At 47.6% G+C, this 22,372-nt stretch overlaps 1 protein-coding gene across 1 annotated transcript in view; it reads right to left on the bottom strand.

The window, feature by feature from the left end:
- PAPPA (pappalysin 1) overlaps nt 1-22,372 on the bottom strand; it is a 229,378-nt gene that overhangs the window by 33,406 nt on the left and 173,600 nt on the right. Inside the window, exons 15-19 of the mRNA XM_034793713.1 lie at nt 17,539-17,722; nt 11,958-12,168; nt 10,414-10,585; nt 4,540-4,687; nt 50-156 (exon numbers count right to left, since the gene is read on the bottom strand). Coding sequence (XP_034649604.1) covers nt 50-156; nt 4,540-4,687; nt 10,414-10,585; nt 11,958-12,168; nt 17,539-17,722 — 822 coding nt within the window. The remainder of the gene's footprint in view (nt 1-49; nt 157-4,539; nt 4,688-10,413; nt 10,586-11,957; nt 12,169-17,538; nt 17,723-22,372) is intronic.

Raw genomic sequence — 22,372 nt, 5'->3', positions numbered from 1 at the left:
AGTCGGCGGGCCTTGGGAGGGGTATTTAGTAACATCCACCACCACTGACCTTCACTCGTTGAGGGTTCATCCAGTGCTGGATGTCTTGTACGGTCTCATTCACACGCAGCAGGATGGGCTCGTTGTGATCTGGACACGAGGTGGTGCATTCGGCTCCTTCATGGCACATGCAGAGGGGAACGAAGGAAGAAAGCAAACACCGTGTCACTCTCCTACCATCATTTCAGTTATCTGAATAACCTCCATCTCCTTACTCGCAGAACGATTACTACAGACAACCATAATGGAGCGTTTCCCCTCCAAGCCCCTCGCAACCTCCTGGGATTTACACTGTGAGAGGATTCTGACCACACCCCACAGCTTGTGACCCTAGAACCAGAGTGGAAGGCAGATACACATAAGGGCTTGTTTCTTATGGTGACCAATGGATTACAGTATCAAAATATCTTGTGGCTACTAATCCATGGATCGAATGGGGGATTTATTCACTTCCTGAAGCAATCACTCAGAGGCAGAGACACTGAAGGCAGGTCCATTTCAAGAGCTCTTTCTGCAGCCGTGAAGCGACTGAGCAGAGGTCAACAAACTCCTCTCACTTCTGACATGGACAACGAGCCAATGGCCTGATTTCCCCAAACGAGAAGACCCTGAAATAATGGTGAGCACGTCTAACGATGGTGCAGGCTGGTGATCACCTAAGCCCCGATCTAAACAAGAAGTACGAGGAGAGGTAATGATCAATTTGTTCACATGTAAACTGGTATTTTCTCTGATTAACTGCCATGCCCTGCGGGAATCCTATCCTTGTTAAAACACACTGCGGTGCTCTGCAGTAGCGTGGGGACACAACCATAAGCCCTAGCGTGTTGGACTATTACCATTTCCCCCCTAGCAAATCACTGCTGAAAGGGGCAGCTGCTGCAGCCCTATCATTAGGAATCTTGCACTCCAATCAGCGTGAGGGGGAGTTAATCTGCGGAGTGGTTTGGACGGCTGGGCCTTTAGCTCAAAAGTGGCCACAGCCAGGAGGAGCAGATTAGGTGTTTGTGGAGAAAAGGAAAGGTGTTAGGGTCACACTGACCCTGGCTGGGTACAGTTTTTCCCCAGCCACCTCTGTCTTTTTTTTCCTTTTTCTCACGTGGAGGAGCCAGTTGGAACAAAGCAGGAGCCAGTTAGTTTAATTAGGGAGGGTTTGTTTCTGTTTTACGTCTCTAGTCTGAGCAGTAGTGACTCCACTGATTTTACTGGATAGCTGCCAGGTTTGGCTAGGCCCAGGAGTGGAAGGAAAAGATCCTCTTTTGGGGGACATCCAGATGACTTCCAAAATACAGGACTTGCTCCTGAGAAGTGCTGATGTGAGACACTCACAAAGTGTGGGTCAATTTCTCCAGCTAGTGGCTGGTCCACTAGACCAGGGGTACTCAGCCTTTTCCTTTCTGAGGCCTCCCCTCCCCACTTGTGCCACAACAATTGTTTTTCTGCATATAAAAGCCAGGGCTGGCGTGAGGGGGTGGCAAGCAGGGCAGTTGCCTGGGGCCCCACACCCAGGGGGCACCACAAAACTAAGTTGCTCAGGCTTTGGCTTCAGCCCCGGGCTGCAGTCTGGTGCAACAGGACTTTGGCTTTCTGCCCTGGGTCCTTGGAAGTCTAACGCTGGCCATGCTTGGCAGACCCCCTGAAACCTGCTCGCGGCCTCCCAGGGGGCCCAGGACCCCTGGTTGAGGGGGATAACACTAGAGGATAACAGCCTTCAGATGCTACCCTAAGAGAGTTACCCCGTTAGCTGAAAAGGTCAAGGTCCCAGGTTCAATCTATGCTGCAGGCCAGTACGCTGAGCTCCCTTGATTCCCGCTGAAGCTTTTCTGAGGGTGTGGGGCACGCTCAGGATTGGGCCCCAGGGATCTGTCTTCTGGACAAGGCTAATATAAGCGACACTAACAAGCATCCACTGGAACGGAGGTGAAAAGGGCCAGAAGTACACAAAGAAGGGCTGAAAAGCCTCCTTGCCTCCAGCACAGAGAGATGTTCCCTGGGAACGGGGAATCAGTATTTCTTCTCTGAAAAAGTGGCAACCCCTGGTAGGTAAGCAAAGGTCACCTCATCTCAAGGGTAAAATGCATTGTCAAATTAAGAGTCGCTGCTGGCTGCTCACAGCTCACTCCACTGTGCTATTTACACTCAAGGAAAGGAGCAGGTCTCAATTGTTTTGATATATGATCCGTAATTGGCACCATTAAAGAGCAGTGATCTCATCCAGGTTGTGTTCCTCTCCCCTGGGACGGGACTGAGGCAGGCTCCTGGTACCTTACAATGGTTACGATATAATGAGAGATCTGCACAACAGGGAACACTTTCTCCAAGTTCAAAGGGACAGCAGTGGGGGGAGGAGGTTTAGGGAAGGGGGGGGGGGGGGGGGGAGGAAGGGGCCCAAGGTTTCTCTCCAAGCTGCATCTAATACAGCTCACATTCGAATGCTCCAGTATGGCGCTCGGACGGTGACCTTGGGAAAGGCACGTGCAAGCCGGTGTGCAGCATGGTAAATATAACACGTCCCCCAGCAATCTGAATCTGACCTACAACGGAGCTCAGCACAGGCAGTGGTTCCAAGCCTAGCAGCCCGCGCTGAGTACTTAGGCACCACAGAAGGCAGAAGTAATATTGACCTTTCTGAGGGTTCCCAAAGAACGTATTGGTCTGTGGGTTTGTCATTCTTACGGGATGCTTAGGCGGGGGTTATAATCTTCACGGGAGGAGGGCTGTATTTCTCACTGACCTGGCCCACCACATGAATGCCTCCTCCTCCCTGCTAGCTTCCTGTCCTTCTGCATCAATGCTGCATCTCTGTCCCTCGTTCCCCTCTGCCCTTTTTGTGTGCCCCATGCTACATCCAATTCTCTCTCTTTCTGGCCTCGTCTACACTAACGGGTGGTAGAAATGGAGGCAGGAGGTGGGGCACCAGTGTAAACAGAGAACGAATGGCTTTGCCACCGGGTTATGTAGACTTGCTGTGAGCAGGGTTCAGTGACACAGCCAGTCTGTGGTAGCCCTGGTACCCCTGTCACTAGGGGCAGAGCTGCATTAGCGCTAGTGCAATGGTGGGAGATTGCCCCAAAGCACTGAAGAAGAGACAGCCTTTGTCTCCTTCTCCCACTCTTGACTTTATGCTGTTTTCACACGGCCCCTAGGACTGAGGCAGTCTCCTTCAGTATTATTATTTGTACTCTAGTAGCAGCTAGGAACCCCAACTGAGATCAAAGCCCCATTGAGTGAGGCACTGACCAAAATAAGAGAGAGACCCAGCCCTGAAGAGGTTCTCTTCTAAACAGACAAGACAGACAGAAGATGGGTGGGGAAACAGAGGTGCAGCAAGGGCAAGTGGCTTGCCCAAGGTCACACAGTAAGTCAGTGGCAGAACTGGGGATAGAACCTAGCCCTCCTGAGTCCCAGTCCAGTAACCTATGCACTAGACCTCTTCCGGCAAAGTGCACAAATTATTCCTCACTTATTTTGGTTAACCTGTCACCATTACCCACACTCCTATTCTTTTTTCTCTATACCTTATGATAAATTCTTTTAAAAAAAAAACACATGGAAGAGTATACATAAATAAAAAAGCTTGGTGCTAACATGGTAGGTTGGAATCACGCACACGCATGTGCACAAACACAGCACTCACATGATTTTTGCTGTTGAAACCCTCCACCTTTCCCATCCCTCCCCACTCCCTGGCATTGTCTGTTGTCAGGGCTCACAACATGGCTATGTTCTATCTAACGCAGATGATCAACTCCCCGGAGGAAGGATCTTGTCTTCCTCCATATCTGTAAAGTGATATAGGTTTCTATGAGTCATAATAACTGATCATATGAGAGAGTGCGCGCTGGTAAGTGTTTTTGGGTGCCTTCAGATGTATGCGCCTGTGGATTTGTGTGTTTGACAAAGAATGTGGTTGGACGGGTGAATTTATATTTGCAGGGGAGTATTTATGCACGGGGGGAGTGCACTTGTGTCTTTGTGAATGTGCATGGGTGGGAGAGCATGTTTGTGTGTGCGCGTACGTACGTGTGTGTATTTCTGTGTTGGTGCGGGTGAGACTATATGGGTGAGAATATCTGTGAGTGTTGTATGTGCGTGTGAACACAGGTAGCTGAGTGGGAATATTTGCCTGTTTGTGTGTGTGTGTGGGGGGGGGGGGGGGGGCATTCACCTAAGGCCACGAGGAAATGCGTGTGTATTTCTTCACTTATTTTAAAAAAAATCATATTGGATTTGTCGCTCTTGTAGTTTGAGCCCGGGAACTGCTCATTAAACTCAGCAGGACAAGGGACGTGCTGGAAGTGGAAATGCTGTGAGGGAGTAGGAAGGCAGCATATGTTACCTGGCGTGTGGCATCTGAAAGCTTGATGGTCTCTGCAAAACCTCTAATTAGCCGCTTCCCACGAGGGCAAACTGGCCCCCAAAACACGATGACCCAAGGACTCCTGTCTCCTTCCTCTCCCCCCGCCCCACCAGCTGCGGCCATGGCGTTAGCTCCCATACCTATTCCATAGCCGTGCGCACAATGCAGCTTGAGGTTGCTGTTGAGCTGAGTGGGAAGAGAGCACTCGCCCTGCATCTCCTTGCAGAGGTGGAAGGAACCGCTCCAGGTGCCATCCTTCCGGCAGTGAATCACGTTGTTACCACGTCCCTGGGAATGGGAAAAGCAAAATACAGTCAGAAAAGTCACAGAAAAAGAATCAGAAATTGAATCAAGGGCTGATGTTCTCTGGGAGCGGGGAAGGCCTAGGGGTTGGGCTTTTAGCTTAGCGAGAAAGGGAATCAGCCTTCTTCAAAAGGACAAAGAAAAGACAGACTGTATCCTGCCCAGACAGACAGATGCACACTAACATTTTCTATGTAATGTTATGGCCTGTAAAGGATGCTCCCAAAATGGACCCAAGCTAACTAGAATAAAGGAACTATCACCCAATGTTCCCTCTTTCTTGATTTTAAGGTGTTTGTGCGGAGGGCAGCAAACCTTTTTCTTCTTTCCCTTTTCTAGCTAGTTACATCATCCTCGTATGGATGAGAACAAAGAGTCCCCTATGCCCGTGTGAAGCAGAAACAAAGGCTGGACATTTCTCTGTGAGGTTTAGCTGGGGTAATCTTTAGCGCTTGCCTGCTGTGACTGACAGCAAAGAAAGGGACTGCGATAGAGAAGCACAGAGATAGAGGTAGAGAAAGAAATCAACTTGTGTGTGTGGATGCATGTGAGGGTGGGGGAGGGTGCGGGATATGACATTTGCCTTACAAAAAGAGACCCTGTGGAATATTGGAGAATGAATGAAAGTCCACGGGGAAATATCATGCCCTTTTAAAACAACAAAGAAGCACACAAGGCTTCTTTCATCAGATCTAGGCATGCGGCACCCAGGGAGTTCTGCATGAGCTGTTCTGCAGGATTTGCAAGCCTAGCTGTTACTGGGTAGACATGGGACGTTCTGCACCAGGATATTTTGTGGGGCTGGGTTGTCGAGCGCCCAGCGGTGTCGTGCATTGGCTATGTTATGGGACCTGGGCATCTTGCTCCCAATCCCTGGCATGCAAGGGGGGTTTAATGTAATCCATGTATTTGCCACTCAGTGGGGTGTACTGGACATTCTCTGTGAGCTATCTTGGGGGTGGGGGTCTATGTGCCTGATGTGAAGTATTTTCAGACAGAGCCGTCGGCAGGCGAGGGGGATATTCTCTGGGACCCGCATGCCTCATTCTGCAGGTGCCTGAGGCGTCCTGTGCAGGTTGCATAACAGGATCTGCACATTAAGTCCCCAGCACAGTCCTCGGTGTTTTGCTTGTGCTGCTCGTCACCTTTGTTTTGCTCTTGGTTCCAGGAGGAAATTTGTTTTTCTCTTTGACATTCTTATCCTTCCCTGCTGAGCTTGTTGACGAACACGATGTTCAGGGGTGATGCAACTGGTCTTCTCTGCAGGCTACTGGGTTGAATCGTTAGCCCGCTTGTTTGTGTGCTGGAGGAGGAGGATATCATTTGCATTTTGACTGCCTGGCAGAGACCAGTACCTGTGACTCTCACTGGCCCAAGGGTAACCATGCAAACAGCATAAAAATCCAGACTAGTTGAAGAATGTTAGGTGAGGGACCGGAACCTCAATTCCCTGCTTTGTTTTGCTGCTCACTGGGTCAGACAGCCCAGAGCACCTACGTACAGGGAACATTTTCCCCTGCAGCAAGAAGTTCTTGTGATGTGGTGGGAAGAGAAGGGATTTGAGTGGAAGAAACTATTTCCCCAGACTCCTTTGTGAACAAATAATCCAAATTAGACGTGGAGAAGACCTATTGGACCATGTTGTCCATCCCCTCTAAGATTTGTACCTATAGCACATTATGGCATTTCCTATGGCTGCAGCCCAGCCTCTAAGCACTGTAAGAAATTTCCTTTAAAATCCTTGCTTCTTTCTTTCCTGTGACATTGCAATTGCAAGCTGAATCTGATGCTGTGACAGTGAACTAAAGGTTTCATTCAGGCTACAAGGTTCTGTTTGCCTTCTCTGGGCATTAAGGTATTGTTAAGGGTAGCAAGAGAAGCATCTGGTACTGACCACCATCAAAGACAGGGTAGTAGGTTCAATCTAGTCCAGCAACTCCTACCTCATGTTTCTGGTGGTAACTTTTCCCAGGTTTGCAGAGACAGCTTAGATCTGATTGTCATTTGGTGTGTGCACAGTAGCTAGAGAAGGAAGAGATTCGTTGTATTGGTGTGAGTATTTAAGTGTACCTACTTAAACCAGTCACCGCACATCTGGTGGTCCGTCCATTACAGACTGAGCTATCATGAGCATAGAAGTGCGTTACACCCGTTTGCTCAACTTGGGTAGAAAATTCCAGCAGAGAACTCTCCTGGTGGAGAACTCTGCTGAATGTAACTTTGCCTCTGCATCTCCCAACCCATAGCTGGCCTAGGGGCCAGGTTAGGGCAGGAAAGCTGTGCTGTGCTGATCCTCCACTGGCCTACGGTCCATTAAGGACCCTACATCGCCGGTGCAACTTAGTGTTGACCGACAGCAGCTCTAAGGGTACATCTACGCGGGGATAAAAAACCCGCAACTGGCTCGGATCAGCTGACTTGGGCTCGCCAGGCTCAGGCTCCGGCACTGAAAAATTGTAGTAGATGTTCAGGCTTGGGATGGACCCCGCGAAGGTGAACGGTCCTGAACGTCTATCCAGGGATATTTAGCCCCGCAGCCCATGCCCTGTGAGCCTGAATCAGCTGACCCAGGCCAGCCACAGCAATACTGCGGGTCTTTATACCCTAAGTGTCCCGAGGGCTGGCGTGTCAGAGCGGCGTCACCAGCTCCCTGAGAGCCTACTCCTGCGAGAAGCAAATCTCTGGAGCAGGAGAAAATCTGGCAGAGGATAAAACTCCAGGTACCACATGCTTATCAGTGATAACTTAGCATGGTTTGTTATTGTAACATGTGTGTTGCAATTCTGTTGTCATTTGCAAAATACACAGGTGGTAGCAGTGTTTAATAGCGACTTTTCAAGGTGACCTGGATTTATGGCTATGCTTGGGTTACTGTTGCATTATATTTGTAATGTACTCCAGGATTCCGGTACTCTGGAATGCTGGAATACGGAGGAAAGCCGATGAGCAAAAGATTTTGACTGCAGAAACTAACTGCCTGAGTGGAATACTGAGAGTTTGAGTACGACAGAAAATAAAAATGAAGCGATAAGAAAAACAGCTTGGGCTAGAAAAAACTCTATTATGGAAGATTCAATAAAGACAACTGTGATGGTCTGGAAACAAGTCAGGAATGGACCCAGAAAGGATACCATACATAGCGATACATACCAGAGTGCTAGGAACTAGAAACAGAGAAAGATCGAGGAGGCATTGGATAGAATAGTGAAGAATGACATAGAACAAAAAAGGTTTCAAGATGAAGAAAGCCGTGAAGCTCGTGCAAGACAAAGTGGTGGGCAGACTTCATTCAGCCCCATGGTCACTGGCAGAGCTGGCTGACGGGAATCAAAGAAGATGACGCCAAGTTCCCAGGACATCTGCTGCTGTAGTAATATCCTGTCCATCATTCCCTACCCTGCATAATCTCTTGTGAAAATCCCTGCTGTTTTTCTTGCTTGGATGAAGCATGCATTATCACCTTGTAGATCTGAGAAAATCTTAGTGGGTTTTATTCCTTAGATAATTAACACCTCTCGGGCAGGTCAGATGAGGTCAGGGGTCCTGTCTCTTTCTCTTTCTTTTTTGTAATCTGTTTTCTGTTATATCTGGAAATATCTTTCCCTGGAGGACCTTTTCCCAAGCTGCTTCTTGTGCATTTGTTTGAGATGTTTTCTGAACTGACCACCAGAATCTTACTTTAAAGTGCATACGCACATCCCAATGGGTTGCAAAGTGTCTCTCGTGTCACCATTGCAGCCTCGTTAACTCGGTTAACTCTTACTCCATTGCCCATTACACCTCACTGGCCTTGTAAAAATGCACAAACCTCGTAGCACCATTTATTCCTCAATATTACGCACAGCCCTTGTTTTACTGCATAGGCCTCATAAGTCCATACTTGTCCCGTGGCATCGCCACCTTGCCCCTGTTCCGCCCCATAGGTCGCTTAACTCTGCACAGGCCTCCTAACACCACACAGACCTTGTAAGGACCCTACATCTCCCGCATCCTTCATTACATTGCACATTTGTAACACACTACCCAACCCTCCTTTCATAGTGCAGACCTCAGAGCCCTGTAACGCCAGCCAGGCCTCCGCATCATTCTGGTTAATCTCACACCAAAGCACAGTATCCCATGATTCAGTCCCTCTCTACTCCTCACCATGACAGCAAGTCAACTCTGAGAGAGTAGGGGATGACAAGAAACACACTCTTACTTTCTTCCAGAACTGTCACAGTTTTAAGTACAGAAAACCTGACTGCTCCCTCTTCCAAGGCTGTGTGTTTTTATCACTTGGAGCAAACATCAGCGGTGTCCTTCAGACTATTGGCCTGATGGCAGATGAAGTCCATTTTCAGTAGACCCTCAGAAATTAAAATTATATTTAAAAGTATTTTGGCAGGGTATTCTCTGCTCTCCGAACTAAGTGCAATCGCAGGAACATCCAGGTCCCCCACCTTCTCTTACCAAATGTATCAGGCAGCAAGCACTTTTAGGAGAATTTAGTCATCTCACAAATTGAAATTATGCTCTGCTTCAGAAAACCAAACAGCTCAAACTAGCTGTTGAACTTTATAAAGACTAGAGCCTCCTCTGCTGGAAACCAGCCTAGTTCCAATGAAGCCACACTGATTTACATCAGCTGAGGATCTGGCCCTAACTGTTTAATGACATCTTATAGCCAGAGAAGCACTATAGGTCAGTGAAGCTTAAGTATTGCTTTAAGTGTTGAGATCTATATACAAGTAAACTACTGTGCGCTATATATGCCTGGACTGCCCAAGGAAAAGAAAACCCAAGAACCAAACTTATGACTTTAAAAACAGACAAAGCCACCCAAACAAAAGCCATGTAACAACCAAGACAAGTGCTAAACTTCACTGCTTGGTCGCTTTCTTTTTCTGTGTCCCATCTCCCTCCTGTATTAGTATGCTATTAGAGAAAGTCTCTCTAGATTACAAAACCTTTGAGGCATAGACCCTGCCCTCTTACCTGTCTGTAAAGCCCCCAGCACACACCATTAGCCCTCCACACATAAACAATGAATATAATTATCATCCTGATAAAATATTTCCCAACTAATAACACTACCGTTTCTCCTTCACCCGTACTCCCACATTTTCTCCTTCTTAGGCACTTGCTCTCCATTCATACAGACACCTTACAGGAGCACAGTCGGTCTTTCCATTGTGACCATGAAAAGCTTTTAATGAGCATGATGTTACTAAGGACACTGCACGGATCACCTGTCAGAGCCCGGAAGTATTGATCGAGCCAGTGCATTACAGGTAACAGCATATCACACTATGCAGCCCGGTGCATTCTCCAACATCCATGGAAGACTGCCCCTGAACCTGGGAGCGTGACTGCTCACATGACCACACAGCACTACCACTACCATGAGCCCATGCTGCAGCAACCTTCTTGCCTGTCTTATGGAAGCTCAGTGCAAGCAATCACTGAGACCTCATGCCAGAAATACAGTGGCCATTCTCTGCAAAGCTGAAGGGACTGGCCTGATCCAATGAAGATGGATTTCTACGGCCACATCCTAAAAGGCCCAAAGCATCCTCAAATCCCACTGATGCCCATGGGAACTAAGCACATCCCAGGAGGTGTGCAGCCTCTCATAGATTTGGTTCCTGAGGCAGCCGGGCGGCACATACAAGATTTACCAGAAACTAGTTCCTGTTGGCTTAAGTTATTTGGACCCAAAAGGAACTAACTGATTGATTGTCGTCTTCCTCACACTTGATCCTGCATTCGCTGTTGAACTGGAAGCCGTTGGTGCACTGGTACAGCCCATGGAACTTCGAGGGTGGAGGGTCACAGGTGACGGGCACGCACGCTCCAGCTAGCCAGGTGCCATCTTGCATGCACTGGATCTTAAAGGCCCTCCTTCCATGTGGAAACAAACCAGAGTATTTAGTGAGTGGCTGAGTAAGCTACAGCTCTGAAGAACCTGAGCTCTGTTTAGCAAGCTGCAGGAAATGGCCGTGTTTGTGCTTTTCACACTGGGGACCAAGTTGTGAATTTGCATCGTGTGGTCTTAGAGCGAAAATAATGATGCGATGCAAAACCAACATTCAGTCTGCTGGTCTAATCCCCTCTTCTGCCTTTGACACATCTCCCAAAACACTGCTTCCCCCGTTTGTGGGCTGCGGGTCGTCTGAAATGGGTTGAACAGGGTTAGAAATATGCCTTCCCCACAGAGTTTCAAAGGGGACTCCCCAGGTTGCATATCAAAGATATATTTCTAAAGTAGGTCCTTAGCATAAACTTTTGGGGAACACAGGCTGGAATTGTCAAAGGATCCTGATTGAGTTAAGTGCCTATCTCCCATTGAAAAGTGGGTGCCTAATTCTCTTTGGTTCCTTTGAAAATTCCAGGTGTCTATCCCCTGTCCTTGGAAGAGCACTAATAGGGAGAACTTCCATTACTCTGTGTCAAGAAAAGATCTTCTTTCTCATGCCTATGGGATCTCATCTGCATCCTACCCTATCCTCATTCTGTACTCACAGGATCTCTAGTGGTACAGCTGGTCCAATTAGTCACTGCAGATAAATTACCCACTGAAGTTAACTGTCTTTTCTGTTGGTAAACACACTTTGATATTTACCAATTTAGCCATTATTTTAACTGTTTGACAAATAGTTTATGTGAATTAATTTCAGCATATGGATTGCGAGTTAATTATTTTCTTGGACTATTCAGTATTTATTATTCATTATCAGTGGTGTGTTACTAGTCACTTAAGTCATACAGAATTGTTTCTGTGATCTCATTGGATGACAGAAGCTTTTTAAACAGGTGAAGAATGAATCATGAACACTGAATAATTCATGCTCTTTCTGGCGCATACATATTTTTGTTCGGATGTGAATATGGGAATTTGTATGAAGAACAACCATTCCCCAAACATTTGGATGAACAAAAGTACGTTCGGGAATAATGAATAAAAATGGCACGAATATGGTTGAACCATCAGCTGTTTGGAAACACTGTTTTTACTGTATACAGAAAACTTTGTCTATGGGCTCTCATCTCTAATTCCATGCACCTGGGATATCCTCTATAACTCTTCACCTTTCTGAAATCTTTGATAATGTTGTGTTGTGCACAACAACTGCTGGCGTATGTGGGTTGCCCCACAATATTCCCTGCTACTCACACAACCCACTAATACCCACAGATCTTCCTCTCCTGATTTTTGTTTTAACCCACGTCTCTCTGGAATACATTGTTTGGTTGGTGTTACTGTTTTACTTACTTCTTTGCTTTCCTGGAGGAGCCAGGAACATGGTAACCCGGTTTGCATTTGTACTTGCAAAAGGAGCCCACTTTGTGTTTATCTTCACGGCAACGGGCAGTCTGAAGATCTGCATTGGGAACTAGAGATGGAGCTCGACACATCAGCTCACAAAGGGCCTCGGGGAAGGACCATAGCCCATCTTCCATACATGTTAAGTTGCTGTTGTTTCCTGGAGAGGACAGTGGACAGGGTTAACAAAATCAGGCACGGCTATTTTGTTAGGGTATCGTAACCCATACAACAGATCAAAAGATTCCTTGATTTGCATGTCAAAGTGAGCTATGTATATTTTCTGCTTTTGTCTTCTGTGTATTCTACCTTCAAATAACTAAGAACTCCGCTGTCCACAGAGACAAGATAGCCATTCTGGGCTCTTTTCAGGAAAGGCTCTGACACAAGAGACATACTGACTGTCTGCTCTTGCATGGATACTTTACTTTTGTTCTTTCCTGTTTTGTCGTTTCTCTTAATCTAAATAAAACAAAAAGGTCTTTTCTGTTTGAAAATATCCATGCGTGGAAAGTCTGCTTGCTTGTTTGCAAAACCATTCGTGAGCTACCCCAACACACACACACACACACACACACACACACACACACACACACACACACACACACACACACACACACCATGGCACTAACATGGTGTTGCTGCCATCCTTTCACTCTGCTTGGGTGTAATACCCCTTCTCCCTACCTTGTGTCTGTCCTGTTTATTTAAGCTGGGGGTGGGGTGGGGCTAGGGACCATCTGTATTGCATTACAGTGCCTAACACAACGGGTTGGTCCTTTGGCACTACTACCTGAACATGATTATCATTATGTATTATAATAATAATAATAATTATTATTAATAACAACTAAAGTGTTGTTTTCCTTTGGAAGCTTGGTTGGCCAATATCTGAAAGGTAAAAGATATAGTAGGACACATTCATCCCTGGTGTAGCTTGGCTGATTTCACTGGAGTTACACCAGGATGAGTCAGGCCCAGCATGTTTTGTATTTCTTTGTCATTTCATGTTGTATGTAATAAAGGAACAAGCGTAGTCTAAAAATAAATAAATCCCACAGCTGTGAGCCAATAACCATTCGAAGACCTAATAGTCAATCAACCCCCCAATCCAGTGCTGCAGAAACAGTGTGGGGAGCTTCACTCATGTTGACAAGTTCCAAACTGTGTCCCATAGGGTCTTTCTCATCTGGAAGGTTGAGAGCTGTGACATGAGATGTCAAAGCTGGGATTCACAGAGAGGAAAAATGGAGGAAACCCTAGAGCACAGCAAGGCATGCAGAGAAGCCCTCCTCCTTCATTAAACCATCGGTGGCTTTTTTTTCTTCCCTTCGTAATTGTGGCTGATTGCTGAGGTATTTTTGTGAAAGCCAAAGCTCTTTCCTATAGCACCAGCCCGCTTCTCTTGTCTGACTCATGCAGCAGTTCTGCAGTCCTGCACTGGTGAGAGCATGCTTGCTACTGCAAAGTGGTGAACTGTGACATTACAAACAACGGCTTCCATGACATCAGTGATTGAATTAGGTCTGAGTCATTCAACTTCCATCCTCCAGAAGCTCAGTGACAATGCCTATTAGTCACCGTCTGTGACTGTGCAACAAATGATTTCTTTATCGCAGTGGTCCCCAAACTGTGGGGCATGGCCCCCCCCCCAAGAGGGCACAGAGGAAGGTTTGGGGGACATGAGGGGGGGCCTGGACCAGCCCCCACAGGGGGCGGGGAGAGAGCACCACGCAGCCCAGCTCTGGCTCCATCCACAGCTTCACTCCACCCCTTCTTCTGCTCCCAGGCCAGCTCTGCCCTCATTCCCTCTCTGCCCCCGCCTCTAGCCCCAGCTCCTCCCCGATTCTCACTTCTGCCTTCAGCCCAAGCTCCTCTGCAATGGGGAGAGGGGTGCAGACAGATTCCATTATTGATACAGGGGAGCGACAGGAAAAGTTTGGGCACCACTGTTTTCAGAAGCGCCGCCAGCATTTCTGCCATCCTAAGCGGCGGAAGGTCCCGTCCCAAAATGCCGCCCCCCACAGAGACAGCGGAAGGTCCCGCTGCTGAAATACTGCCACGGTCGCCGCCCCACAAATTGTAGTGCCCTAGGTGACCGCCTAGGTTGCCTAATAGGTTGCGCCGGCCCTGACTGTTTTACCGTATTGTTTTGATAGCTACACTCCAAAAGTACAATGATACTAGAGAGCACAGCTGTGCAAACCAAGGGCCAGATCCTCAACTGGTGTCCATCCTCCACTGTGTTCACCAATTGAGGATCCGGTGACTTGTGACTTATTTTATTCTGCAGTGTTTAGTGTGACCATTTTCACCCTTTGTGGTGGACAAATTTGCAGCCCTTGAATTTGAATAAAATAGCAACTGAGAAGAGGATCAGGAAAAGATCCCTCAGGGAATTGAGTATGCGCCAATGGGAGGCTGAAGTCTTCCGCTGCCATTAAAAATAAAGGGAGGGAGCATAAAGGGGAGACTGGGATAGGAAACAGAGGAGACATGGGAAAGAAGAAGACAGAGCAAGGAAACATGCCCCATTTGGGCACTGACAACATTTCAGGGCCCAGATCCTCAGCTGTGCTTCAATCAGAGTGTCCAGTTAACTCTGGGATGTTCAAAAGCCCTGAGGACCATTATATCCAGTGCATCATCTTAGACCAGAGGTGGGCAACTACGGCCCATGGGCCACATCTGGTCTAAGATGTCCTTCCCAGCCCCCGAGCTCCTGGCCCGGGAGGCTAGCCCCAGCCCCTCCCCTGCTGTTCCCCCTCCCCAGCAGCCTCAGCCCACTCCGCCGCCGGTGCAATGCTCTGGGCGGTGGGGCTGTGAGCTCCTGGGGCAGCGCAGCTGCAGAGCCGGCCTGACCCGGTGCTCTGTGCTGCATGATGGCAGCGGCAGTAGCGCCACCAGCCACCGGTGCTCCAGGCAGCGTGGCAAGGGGGCAGGGAGCAGGGGGGGGTTGAATAGAGGGCAGGGGAGTTCGGGGTGGTGGTCGGGGGTGTGGGGTGTGGATAGGGGTTGGGGTGGGAACAGGGTTGAATGGGGGCAGGGGTCACGGGGGGTAGTGAGGAAGGGGGGGGGGGTTGGATGGGGCAGCGGGGGGAAGGCAGGGGCAGGGGTCCGGGGACAGTTAGGGGACAGGGAGAAGGGGTGGTTGGATGGGGCAGGGGTCCTGGGAGGGCTTTCAGGAATGAGAGGAGGGGTTGGAGGGGGGGTGTGGGTTCTGGGGGCGGCCAGGGGGCAGGGAGCGGGGGTGTGTGGATGGGGCAGGGGTCCCTGAGGGGCCGTCAGGAAACGGGGGGGTTGAATGGGGCAGGAGTCCCAGGGGAGGGGGGAGATCGGAGCTGGGGGCTGGGCCATGACCCCCTCCCCTAACCGGCCCTCCATACAATTTACAAAACCCAATGCAGCCCTCAGGCCAAAAAGTTTGCCCCTGTCTTAGACTGTGAGATGAACTGGGCCAAAATCATAAGCTCTGAACTCTCCAAAGTTCAGATGCAGTGTTTTAATTGGGTTTCATCCAATGAAGTTCCTTAAAGTCTGAAGGGGTTTAGAGCTAGAATCCCCGCTTGGGTCCACCCCTAATTACGAATGATCAAAGTCATGTGCTGTGCTTGATGGGGGCAGGAAGGAAAAAGTAAAAGATGGAGCTGAGATAACATCTGGGACATCTGCTCTAGTGATCCATCTAGCAGCACCCCCCTCACAGGGGTGCGGACGCAAAGGCAGACCAAATGTACCTCAGTGAACAAGAGAGACGAATCCTGAGATTCCCCAATGTTCTATATTGACACAGGGTCAAATCTTGAAAGCTTTTGAACATCAGCAGTTCCTACCAAAGTTGGAAGGAGTTACAAGTGCTCAGCACCTCTTCAGGATTCAGCCCCTGCAGAACATTCTGGGTAACTTAGAAGGCTTTTTGGGGGTGTTTTTGTTCCTTTCACTGTTTACTTCTAACAGTCTTGCCATCTGCTTGGAGGAATCTCCTCTCCTTCCTCATTCCAGACAAAGCCCTCTGTACAGCTCCTGGCTGCGTGGCATGTGTGAGCCTGATGAAAACTTTTGAGGATTTCTTCAGATGGCAGTAATAATAATCAATGCCCAGAGGTTTCCTTTTGTCAAGCTGGATTGTGATATTTACTCACAATGAGTACCACTTTGCTAGTCTACTAGGAGTCAACGGGATCACTTGTGGAATAAGGTGCCATTCGACATGAGTAAAGGTGTCAGAAACTGGCCCTTGACTTGGACTCTCCTCGTGTAGCTCAGAATGAACGAACAAAGCGCTCTCAGCGACATAAGTCACAGCTCCCCCAAGAGATGATGAAGAGACTCATGCTGGTGCTGGAGCAAAATTTTCAAAAGTGCCCGAGTGACTTAGGAGCCTATGTCCCATTTTCATAGATTCATAGATTCTATTACTGGTAGGGACCTCGAGAGGTCATCGAGTCCAGTCCCCTGCCCGCATGGCAGGACCAAATACTGTCGAGACCATCCCTGATAGACATTTATCTAACTTACTCTTAAATATCTCCAGAGATGGGGATTCCACAACCTCCCTAGGCAATTTATTCCAGTGTTTAACCACCCTGACAGTTAGGAACTTTTTCCTAATGTCCAACCTAGACCTCTCTTGCTGCAGTTTAAGCCCATTGCTTCTTGTTCTATCCTTAGAGGCTAAGGTGAACAAGTTTTCTCCCTCCTCCTTATGACATCATTTTAGATACCTGAAAACTGCTATCATGTCCCCTCTCAGTCTTCTCTTTTCCAAACTAAACAAACCCAATTCTTTCAGCCTTCCTTCATAGGTCATGTTCTCAAGACCTTTAATCATTCTTGTTGCTCTTCTCTGGACCCTTTCCAATTTCTCCACATCTTTCTTGAAATGCGGTGCCCAAAACTGGACACAATACTCCAGCTGAGGCCTAACCAGAGCAGAGTAGAGCGGAAGAATGACTTCTCGTGTCTTGCTCACAACACACCGATTTCAAAAGTGACACAGGAATTTAGGCGCTTGAGTCCCATTGAATTTCACTGAGATTTGCACTCCTAAGTTTCCATGTCATTTTAAAAAATGGGACTTCGGCTCCTAAGTAACTTAGGCATTTTGAAAATCCCACCCTATGTTTATAAACACCTTCCCCTGACTCTCCCCGCACACCCCAGGAAGAGATGTCAGCTTTGCATTAAACATCCTCTTCTTCCTCCCAGTGAGGGGAGCCAGCCTGAAGGAGTCACTGCTCTCATTCTATTTATTCCTATTACTTTTTAAAGTTTTGATTTCATGGAGGCAATGTTTGCTTTCATTATAGTTCCCAGCCCACAGTCATCAAGGGACAAGGGATTAAATAAACCCTCACAACATACAGGAAGAGGAGGGGAAATTAACTTCCAGCATCAATAAAACCTGGCGGGTAACTTTCTGTCCTCATTCTTTTTCATGCTTCAACCCCATGGAATAATAATAATAATAATGGCTTGTCTGTGTCTTTTACAGATTGAACCTTAACTTGCGGCAAAATGCCCTCCGTACCTTTCAGCAGGGCCGGAGGTCGGCAACTGAAGGAGCATTTCTTTCCAAAGGTGGTACCCTCGCTGCAGTTGAACGTGGCTGGGTAGACATGGTACTGGTCTGGAATGCCACAGTCCACCGGTTCACAGGCCACCTGTTTGTTCCATTTCCCGTCCATGCAAGTCATGGTGATGCTGGACTGCAGCTGAAAGAGACACATGGCCAAAGACATGACAGCCGGCAGGGGGAAGATCAAACCTAAGAATAAACAAATAAGCTCCCAGTACCCACTAAGAGCCACCCACAGCCTAACCACTGCTCATGTTTGCTATCCTATCAGGTCTCACAAGCCAATCATTGAGCCTGATCATCAGCACTTGGGTCGGAGGCTTTCAAAGAGCATGGAGATGTTAAGGAAATGGTGTCAGTGAGTCAATAGGGGATATTTTCCCCTCTGAGTTAGCACTAAACCAGGGCCCCCGAAGTGCTGTGTTGCTGGTGATGGGACTTCGAAGGGAAGTCCTAATAACCTGTGGTTGTTATAGAACCTTTGGTGATTTTTCTGCTACTAGGATGTTAACCCTTGTATCCGGCTGAATGTGAACTGCAGTTATTCCTGTTTGTCAACTTCAACTCACTCTCCAGTTTCCACCAGACGTGAATCTCTTCTTCACTTCCACTCCTTAGGTGCGGCTGTATGTGCTGTGAAACAGCCACTGTGCCTGACCAGGACATGGGTGCCAGAGCACCTCACAGCTTGATATGCAGCCAAGGTCCAAGGTAAGGGAGGAATCCATTGGACTCACCCATTAAGGGGAGGAATAGCTCAGTGGTTTGAGCATTAGCCTGCTAAAGTCAGGGTTGTGAGTTCAATCCTTGAGGGGGCCAAGTAGGGATCTGGGGCAAAATCAGTACTTGGTCCTGCTAGTGAAGGCAGGGGGCTGGCCTCAATGATCTTTCAGGGTCCCTTCCAGCTCTATGAGAGAGGTATATCTCCATATATTAGGTATTACACTTTGTGTTCCATTTCCTGGAGATGCTCACAGTTACTCTAATAACACTGTCATCCATTAACTGTGGCTATTATTATTATTATTATTATTTACTTGTACTAGGGCAGGGCCTAGAGACGCCAAATGGAATCGTGGCCCCACTGTGGTAGGCACTGGACATGCCCATAGTAAGAGACAAGGCAATATTATTATCCCCATAATGGGGGAACAGAGGCACAGAAAGGTCACACGTGGCAAAGTGTGCACAGAGACTCTGTGGCAAAGCTGGAAATTCAACTCAGATCTCCTGAATGCCACCTAGTGCCTGGGCCACAAGACCATCCTTTAGTGGCTTGCAGGAATGTCCCGCAGAGATGCATCAGATATCCAGAAACCCTAGATAGCAGAGAAGACAGAAAGTGAGGGAGCCATTCTTCCATTGCTAAAAGTATGAATTTACTACGAAGTAAGACAGGTAGGGGTGAAGACAACAGAACAAATAACACAGCCAATATTTTAATTTTTTTTAAAAGCAACATGGTTAGAAAATAGTGAAGGCCAGTCCAAGAGTATGACTCCTTGCAGGAGAACATAGAGTGGGATGGAGAGGAGAAATAAGAGAGATGTAAGAGACCAAAAAGCAAGAGGTAGCTAGAGCAGGAAAGAAAAGATACCTGCACAAATCTGCCTGAACTGTAGCAGTCCTGTCCCTCCAGGGGATATTTTTATTCAGGGCTGGCACAGTCACAGGAGAGTTGCAATGCCAAGCATTGATCTGGGTTTATAAAAGCAAGGGAAATTTTTCTAGCACACATCAAAGGGACCTGGAATTCCCTTTTGCCAAAACACCCTAATGGTTTCAACAGAAGTTCGAACCTGTCTCCCTTTGATATATGGTTGTATTCAGAATGGAAAAAGCAGTCCCACAGACTGGAGACTTCCCAAGTGGGCACAAAACCCCTTTTCCAGGTCACCAAGTTTCTTTAAATAGGAAGCATTGTTGACCAAAACAAAACAAAACAAATTCCTATTGATCCAGAGCGTAACATACCGGGATCCATGGAGAGCCTAAGGCAAAGTAACATTATGGACATCACTTTCAGAGGATGTGTTTCCCAGGGACTTTATCCTCATTGCTTTCCAAAACGTCTGCACCATTTTTTAATTGCTTATCGACTACAGATAGAAAGTTACTTGGAGATGTCTGTACTACAGGAAAGTTGTTTTATGGTGTGAGACTCCATAGAAGAAAAGTGACGAGATGAATGTTCAGGTATGTAACATCCCCACACACCCCTCTTGCCTGTTCTGATCCAGTCCTTAGAGCAGAAGTAGAAATTGGGCATTTCTCAACCACTGAGATTTCCATTATTTTCACTGGACAACACATGGGTTAATGAAGAAGTTCAGGGCCTGATTCAGAGGCTGAGTAACTCCAGCTCCCATTCCATGTCTCAGTCAGAATAAGTGTCCAGGGCTTCTGAAAATCAGGCCTGTCACCTCTAAAGACCAGGGAGACATCACATGCAGTCTTCCCTGCTATCCCAATGCAGCAGGTGGTTTGCAACTCTGGGCTGCGTGGCTCCATGGTGAGCGGAAGCCACTGTTTCCCATAAGAAACATTATTATTATCTGTTAATTTCCATAGAACCTGTGGCCATGGCTGCTTGGCACGTCAATTTCAGAGATTAAAACCCAAAATAAAAGCTGTTAATCACATGCCTAACCAAATACCTGCCTCTTGCACTGTGCCCTGAAGGGCACTAGACTCAGGCTCTGATAGAAGGCCCAGGGAAGTGAATCCCAAATGAGCTGCTGGGTATGGGGTGTTCTAATTTAGTAACCAACTTCAAGAACTTCCCAGTTGACCTTTGCTTCTGGGAGAGGATATAGGGGAAGAGACAGCCTCTCCAATAGAATCATAGACATGTAGGGCTGGAAAGGTCCTCGAGAGGTCATCAAGTCCTGGCCCCCGTGCTGTGGCAGGACCAAGAAAGCCTAGACTGTCCCTGACAGGTGTTTTTCCAACCTGTTCTTAAAAACCTCCAATGAGGGGGATTCCACAACCTCCCTGGGAAGCCTGTTCCACAGCTTAACTCCCCTTACAGTTAGAAAGTTTTTCCTAATATCTAACCTAAATCTCCCTTGCTGCAGATTAACCCCATTACTTCTTGTCCTAGTTTCAGAGAACAACTGATCACTGCCCACTTTATAACAGCCCTTGACATATTGGAAGAGTGTTATCGGGCCCCCGCTCGGCCTTCTTTTCTTAAGACTAAACATTCCCATTTTTCCCCCCTTTCCTCAGAGGTCACATGTTCTAAGCCTTTCATCATTTTTGTTGCTCTCCTCTGGACTCGCTCCAATTTATCCTAATGAGGCCTCACTAGTGCCCAGTGTAGCTTATACATGGTGCTCCTGAAAAGGTTTAATGCGGCTCACAGGGGGTTAAATAACCCAACAAGCCACACATGAGGGAGAATTAGGCTTGATAAGGATGGAGTCCAGCTGAGCAGGGAGCAGGTGCGGGTAGTATAAAGCCAGGACGTATGCAACAGACAGGAGGCTGTAGCGTGGAAGCCTGAAGTCACCCTCTGGATTTACAGAGGGAACGGAGGAGACAGAAGCCCTGGGATCCTGGCCCTGAAGGATGGGTTTACCCACAAGGGTGGTGGAGCAGAAAACTGGTGGGGTGGAGTAGGAAAAGGCTCAGGGAAACAGCAGCAAGATTTGGGATGGTACAGACATTGGTCGCTGATTCAAGGATTCCTAAGCTGGAACCTGGAGTAGTGGGTGGGCCCGGGTTCTCTTACCAGCCATTGGGGAAGTTTTATTGCCTTGGAATGGAGGACATCTGGGTAGGATACCTGATCAGCCAGTCCAGTAAGACTTTGACTCTCTGGAAGGGGAAAACACAGAGACCTGGCTGGAGGGCCTAGCCACGAAGAGGGAGTATCCTACCTCATAAATAGGAAGCACTGCAACTCCTGGATCATGAAAAGAGCTGTAGCGTGAACAAGACACAGAAGGGGGCATCAGATTGGGCAGAGCTATTCCCCAGACACAGCTGCAAGGAGGCACCCCAGTGATGAGTAGTGTAACCCACGACAATCCCCCAGAATATTAGCCTTTTTTTCACAACTGCATCACATTGTTGAGTCGTATTCCATTTGTGATACACTATAACCCCCAGATCCTTTTCAGCAATCTGACCACCTTCCCATTTATCCCCCATTTTGTAGTTGTGCATTTGATTTTTGTAAGTGTAGTACTTTGCGATTGTCTTTATTCAATTTCATCTTGTTGATTTCAGACCAACTCTCCAATTTGTCAAGGTTGTTCTGAATTCTAATCCTGTCCTCCAAGTGCTTGCAACCCCTCCCAGCTTGGTGTCATCCACAAATTTTAGAAGCATGCTCTCCACTCCATTATTCAAGTCATGAATAAAAATATTGAATAGTACTGGACCCAGGACTGAATCCTCCAGGACTCCACTAGATACACCCTCCCAATTTGACAGTGAATCAGTTATAACTATTCTTGGAGTACGGTATAGCAACCAATTGTGCACCTACCTCAGAGTAATTTAATCTACATCACATTTCCCTAGTTCGCTTATGAGAATGTCACGTGAGACTGTGTCAAAAGCCTTACTATAATCAACGTATATCACGTCTATTGGTTCCCCACATCTACTAGGCCAGTAAAGCTAACAAAGAAGAGAATTAGGTTAGTTTGGCTTGATTTGTTCTTCAAATTTATGCTGGCTATTCCTTATAACCCTATTACTCTCTAAGTGCTTACAAACTGATGGTTTAGCAATTTCTTCCAGTATCTTTCCAGGTATTTAAGTTAGGCTGAAT

The sequence above is a fragment of the Trachemys scripta genome, chromosome 17 (assembly GCF_013100865.1).
Source record: "Trachemys scripta elegans isolate TJP31775 chromosome 17, CAS_Tse_1.0, whole genome shotgun sequence".
In the NCBI taxonomy this organism is placed as follows: Eukaryota; Metazoa; Chordata; order Testudines; family Emydidae; genus Trachemys; species Trachemys scripta.
This window is presented reverse-complemented; position numbering and strand designations above follow the sequence as displayed.